This window comes from Hylobates moloch, unplaced genomic scaffold (genome assembly GCF_009828535.3).
Source record: "Hylobates moloch isolate HMO894 unplaced genomic scaffold, HMol_V3 SCAFFOLD_52, whole genome shotgun sequence".
NCBI lineage: Eukaryota > Metazoa > Chordata > Mammalia > Primates > Hylobatidae > Hylobates > Hylobates moloch.
In genome coordinates this window covers 601,274-607,273 of record NW_026652327.1, presented here as the reverse complement: position 1 = coordinate 607,273, position 6,000 = coordinate 601,274, and the positions used below count along the sequence as shown (strand labels likewise).

The following is a 6,000-nucleotide window of genomic DNA, read 5'->3' as shown; positions in this document are numbered from 1 at the left end:
TGAGGGCATAGAATACCAAATAACAGGGAATATGGTACCAAACTTTAATTCTGTTACAGCTCATTGAAGCACTTAAATACATGTTGATGAATTTATTAATATTTGTTAGGTGAAAATATTTCACTTAAGGCAATATATTAGAAGTATCAAAAGATGGCTGGGCGCAGTGGCTCACGCCTGTAATCCCAGCACTTTGGGAGGCTGAAGCGAGTGGATCACCTGAGACCAAGAGTTTCAGCCAGCCTGGCCAGCATGGAGAAACCCTGTCTCTACTAAAAACACAAAAATTCGCTGGGTGTGGTGGTGCATGCCTGTAGTCCCAGCTACTCAAAAGGCTGAGGCAGGAGAATTGCTTGAACCCAGGAGGCAGAGGTTACAGTGAGCTGAGATTGCACCACTGCCCTTCAGTCTGGGTGACAGGGCGAGACTCCATCTCAAAAAAAAAAAAAAAAAAAGAGAGAAAAAGAAAAAAAAGAAAATAGTATGCAACAGAAAAACCAAATACTACTTTTAAAATTATACACTGTTTAATTGATACACTTCCAAATTCCCTATAATTAGTCTGCATTTGAATTGGAATTTCAAGGTATAACTATTATTTACATATTTAAAGAGTCACTGGGTATTTAGGTCATAATTTCAGTAACTGTTTAATTTTTCTAGGGTTTGTAACTTGAAATATTATACCCAGCTTCTGATTTTTATGGTCCGATTGCATCGTACATGAGGTATTTAAGTGTAGGAAAGAAATGACGGAAATGGGGAGAGTGTCTTTCTGGGTGGACAGTTTAGTTTTCAACCCTAGAAAGATGAAACCCCACCCAGGCCACGTTGTTCAGCAGTGCTGTGACCTGTGCCCACGGAATGGACCAGAATCAGAGTGAGTTGGTGCTGGGAGTCTGAACTCACAGTGTGAAGTCTGAACCTCGGTGTTGGCGGATGTTCTTAGAGGGCGGTCGGGGGAGAAGCTCCAAAGAGCAGAGCCGCCCAACGCAGGGACTCGAGGTGTGGCTACGAACTAGTCCTCCCAGTCTATGCGGATCGGGCCGCCTGTTAGTGTCTGGCTCTGTAGACCGGCTGAGTCCTCTCCTCCTGCCCCACGACGCATTCGCCGGTGGCAACCCTGGGCACAGCGAGAACGCTCGTCCAACACTCCACAGACAAGAACCCGGCAGTGCAGAAACACTTCCTGAAGAGATGATCACGATTGTTAATAAAAACAATAACTGCGGCCACTTGTGGGGCACTTACAAGGAGGCAGACACAATACTAAATGTTCCCAAACATTAACTCATGTAATCTTAACAAGGACATCCACAAGTAGTTTATCATCCCCATTTTACAGATAAGGAAACAGAGAGGTTAAGGAACTTGCCTAAATGTACACATTTAATAAAAAATGTGGCAAAGTTTGCATTTAAGTCACATAGGTAATTAAAAAACCCACATTCATAACTCCTGCATGGAGCTGGAACAGAAGAGACCTTTGTGAAGCAACATCTACTAACTTGAGCATCTTCCTTCTTCACACCAAGGTCTGGGGATAGCATTGGCTCCCATGCACTTGTGCCGTCAGATAACCATTGTTTTCTGCAAGTGCCTTTCTTTCTTTCTTTCTTTTTTGAGATGGAGTCTCGCTCTGTCACCCAGGCTGGAGTGCAGTGGCGCAGTCTCGGCTCACTGCAAGCTCCGCCTCCCGGGTTCACGCCATTCTCCTGCCTCAGCCTCCCAACTAGCTGGGACTATAGGCGCCCGCCACCGCGCCCGGCTACTTTTTTGTATTTTTAGTAGAGACGGGGTTTCACCGTGTTAGCCAAGATGGTCTCGATCTCCTGACCTCGTGATCCGCCTGCCTCGGCCTCTCAAAGTGCTGGGATTACAGGCGTGAGCCACCGCACCCGGCCTGCAAGCGCCTTTCTGTAGGTAACTGCCTGAGCTTCCTGCCTGATTGAGGGCGATCAGGATCAGCCATCATTGTTAGCAGTTGTTCTGTAACCATGGTATAGCTGGAATGGACACGCATATACTTACAAGCACTGTGGAAAAGAATGTTGGCCTCTTCAACTTCCTTTTGTTTAAATGTTTCAACAACTACACTCTAACAACAACGATAAAAAATCTTCCAGCTTATCTCGCTACAACCTTTTCTATATAGCCCTTTATAACCTCTATCCATGAGTATACATGTTTTTTAAATGTAATATATTTAATATGCCTGTAAATTGTTATGACAACAGTTTTTATGTCTGCTTTTCCCATATTTATCATTTTAATAACTCTTAATATTGCATTAAATTGATATACTGTGGCCCTTAGCCCTGTTTGTTTGGGGCTTTTTCTTTTACCCCCTTATAATAATGCTCTACAAACACTTCCAACACACCTTGTCTGTTTTGGCTTAAAATTTTTGTTTGATTTTAAGAGACAGGGTCTCACTCTCTCACCCATGCTGGAGTGCAGTGGCCTGATCATAGCTCACCGTAACCTTGAACTCCTGGGCTCAAGTGACCTGCCTCAGCTGCCTAAGTAAGCTAGGACTACAGGTGTGTGCCACTATGCCCAGCTAATTTTAAAATTTTTTGTAGAGTAGAGGTCTTGCTATGTTGCCCAGGCTGGTCTCAAACTCCTGGCCTCAGGCAATCCTCCTGCCTCTGTTTTGTTTTGTTTTTAAGAAACTGTCAGAATTGGAATTTTTAGATAAAAGAATATGATGATTTTATGATTATTATTACAGATTATCAGACAATGTTCCAGAAAATGTACTAATTTACACTGTCACTGTATACTTCTCCCTATAACCTTGTAAGTGTTGTATTTTATAATTTTCATAAATTTAATATGTATAAAATGGTGTCTTATAATTGTTTTCATCAGCACTTAAGTACTATTTTCAGTGAACATTTCACTATTTGTCTTTTCTGTGTATTTCCTGTCCATATCCCTTGCCATTTGACCAATCACCACACTGGCTTTTCAACCATAGCTGCCCACAAAGATTTTAAATTAAATTATGATCCTATAGTATTTTCTTTGAACAGCACAGTTATTTGGCAGGTGGTGTGAGGGGAACAGCACAGTTATTTTGGCAGGCAGGGCGGGTGTGACATGCATGAAAGGGTTAAGCTTCTCGATGGCCAGTTTCTCTGTTTTTCTCTTGAGCCCATGCAGATCCTACCAGTGGGCTCTTGGAATGTCAACACATTGGGACACCAAAAAAAAAAAAAAAAAAAAAAAAAAAGAAAAAAGGCTCAGGTTCAGGGGTTATAAATTAAAGATGTTCAACTCACCTTGTGGTCTTTGCCCACAAACTTGAAGACTGGGACCTGGAAGTGCTTTGCTAGGTGATCCCGGGATGTGTACTGCTTTACTGAGTCATCTGAAACGCAGCTGAAAGTAGGGCAGATAGCACGTAAGACTTGATTGTTTCAACAGAGGTGGAAAAACAATCTAGCCCAACATTTTGGCCCAAGGAGAGCCAAAGGGGTGGAGGAGACTGGACTGTATTCAAGCTTTTTGGGAATGAAAGAAAAATTAAATTTTTCCCTGTGAAGGCCTCTTCAGACCTAGCCTTATTCACTAATAGCATCTGTCCCCATCTATCATTCACTGTACCCACAAACTGGGCACCAGGGCCTCCTGTTAAGTTAATGCATTTAAGTGTTGGCAACAGCAACACCATTTATTTCAGATACCTTTTGCTAGTAAGGCTGTCTTTCCATTTGCAATATATTGCAGGAATTCTGCCTCTATGTACCTTAGTATTGATTTGAGAAGGCTTTTCTTTAACAAAATTTATTAACTATGTATTGGACACCTAATAGCAACTGACTACTGAAGGGGATACAAAAGTTAGGGAACTGCAGTGCATGCATCAAAGTGACATAAATATCCAAGTTTCTTAGATAATAACTGGTTCTATTGGGTAAAAGTCACGCACCTCCAAATTGTTTTAATTTCTCTTTTCCCAAATTTAATATTATATTGCAGTTTGATAGGGTTTTGGGGTTTTAATCGCAGGTCTACTGCTTAAAGTGAAACACCTAGGTTCACCTCAGGGTTAGCTGGGGGAAAAGAAGCACTCCTGGCTGGGCAAGGTGGCTCACGGCTGTAATCCCAGCACTCTGGGAGGCTGAGGCAGGAGGATTGCTTGAACTCAGGAGTTCGAGACCAGCCTGGCCAACATGGTGAAAACCCGTCTCTATTAATAATACAAAAAGTTAGCCAGGCGTTGTGGTGCCTGCCTGTAGTCCCAGCTACTCGGGAAGCTGAAGTGGCAGGATAGCTTGAGCCCCGGAGTTCGAGATTAGCCTGGGCAACATACCAAGACCTTGTCTCCAAAAAAAAAAAAAAAGCCAAGTGTGGTGGTATGCCTCTGTAATCCCAGCTACTCAGGAGGCTGAGGCACAATGATAATCGCTTGAACCCGGGAGGCAGAGGCTGCAGTGAGCGATGTTTGCACCAGCTGAGGCCAAAGTTTTGGATATTCATGAAACTTCTTAAAGGCCAAGAATCACCCTCATATTATTTTCCCCATTCTAGATTCTAGAGGAACTTTTTTTTTTTTTTTTCTGGACATAGTTGCCTTTTAGTGGGTACCTAATAGTTCCTGTCTCCTGGGCCAGGAAAAAAGTGGAGGTCAGATATTAAAGCCGATTAAACTGGGTACTTGTGCTCCACACGCACAGACCATTTTTTCTTTTCTTTTCTTCCTTTTTTTTTGTTTTGTTTTGAGACAGGGTCTCACTGTTGCCCAGGCTGGAGTGCAGTGGCACAATCACAGCTCACTGCAGCTTCAACTTCCTAAACTCAAGCAATTCTCCTGCCTCAGCCCCTCAGTGGGATTATAGGTGTGTGCCACCATGCCCGGCTAATTTTTTCATTTTTTTAGAGATGGGATCTCACTATGTTGCCCAGGCTTGTCTTGAACTCAAGACCACTCAAGCGATCCTTCCAGCTCGGCCTCCCAAAGTGCTGAGATTACAGGTATGAGCCATGACAGTGCCCAGCCAGACTGCTTTCTAGTTCCTTGCTAACTGCTGTTTTGGTGCACTTGAAAAATCCAACAAAATTATTTTAAAATAAGGCATCTTGACTAGTGTTACTACCAGCACCTCATTCCACTGAACTGAAGGGGATCTAAACATAATGTGGTTTCTGTTATTTCTTGTATTTATTTACTCATTTTTATTTTCCTGAGGTAAAATTCATTTATACCCTCTTCTGATTATATTCTATAATAAATATCCATGGCATACCTAATCTATGCAAGACACCCTGCTGGCTGCTGCAGAGGACATAAAGATGAATAATATGGTCTCTGACGTCAAGGAGCTTATAGTCCAGTATCTTAAGATAATAGTAAGGCTTGATATTAAAATAGTACTTTTAATCTAAATGTCTGAGCATTTTCAATTTATCTTTATCTCAAAATAACTGTTATTTTTCTTTAAAAGAAAAAATGAAGCAGAAGGGGTTATTACAAGGTAACACATTGCAGAACAGAAACCAGGACAAATGTTGGCTCTTGATTTGGGGTTTGCTGTGACTAGACAATGCTAGCTCCGAGCACCAAATTCATGTACTGAAAGAAACAGTGGTATAATGGAATCAAAACTAGTGGCTTATCAAAAACTTGTTCAGTGCTTGATTTTGGAATTTAGTATGTTTCTTTTTCTGGTGATTAACTTTCTAGCTATATTTTGCTTAGGCTTGTGTTGAATTATTTTGTATTCTCAGAGCATACGCCAACCAAAATTAGAGGGAAGTGAATCAGATGTGTTCAATTATCAAGGGAGAACCAACTTAATTTAAATTTAAGCCGAGGACAATGAAAAATCAAAGAAATGAATAATCAAACAATTAATAAATATAAGTAAAGTGAGTTATGTTTATTTTAGGTTTGTGGACTAGCCCCAAATTATGATTATTATAAAGACTCATTCAATTATTTACTTGGCAAATATTTAATGACCCTTACTATATGCTAGGAATTGAGGAAGA

General features: G+C 41.4%; 1 protein-coding gene across 1 annotated transcript in view; it reads right to left on the bottom strand.

Moving 5' to 3' along the window:
- Positions 1–1,018: 1,018 nt before the first annotated feature.
- LOC116463676 (oncoprotein-induced transcript 3 protein-like) overlaps positions 1,019–6,000 on the bottom strand; it is a 37,893-nt gene continuing 32,911 nt past the window's right edge. Inside the window, exons 8-9 of the mRNA XM_032146884.1 lie at positions 3,288–3,387; positions 1,019–1,189 (exon numbers count right to left, since the gene is read on the bottom strand). Coding sequence (XP_032002775.1) covers positions 1,019–1,189; positions 3,288–3,387 — 271 coding nt within the window. The remainder of the gene's footprint in view (positions 1,190–3,287; positions 3,388–6,000) is intronic.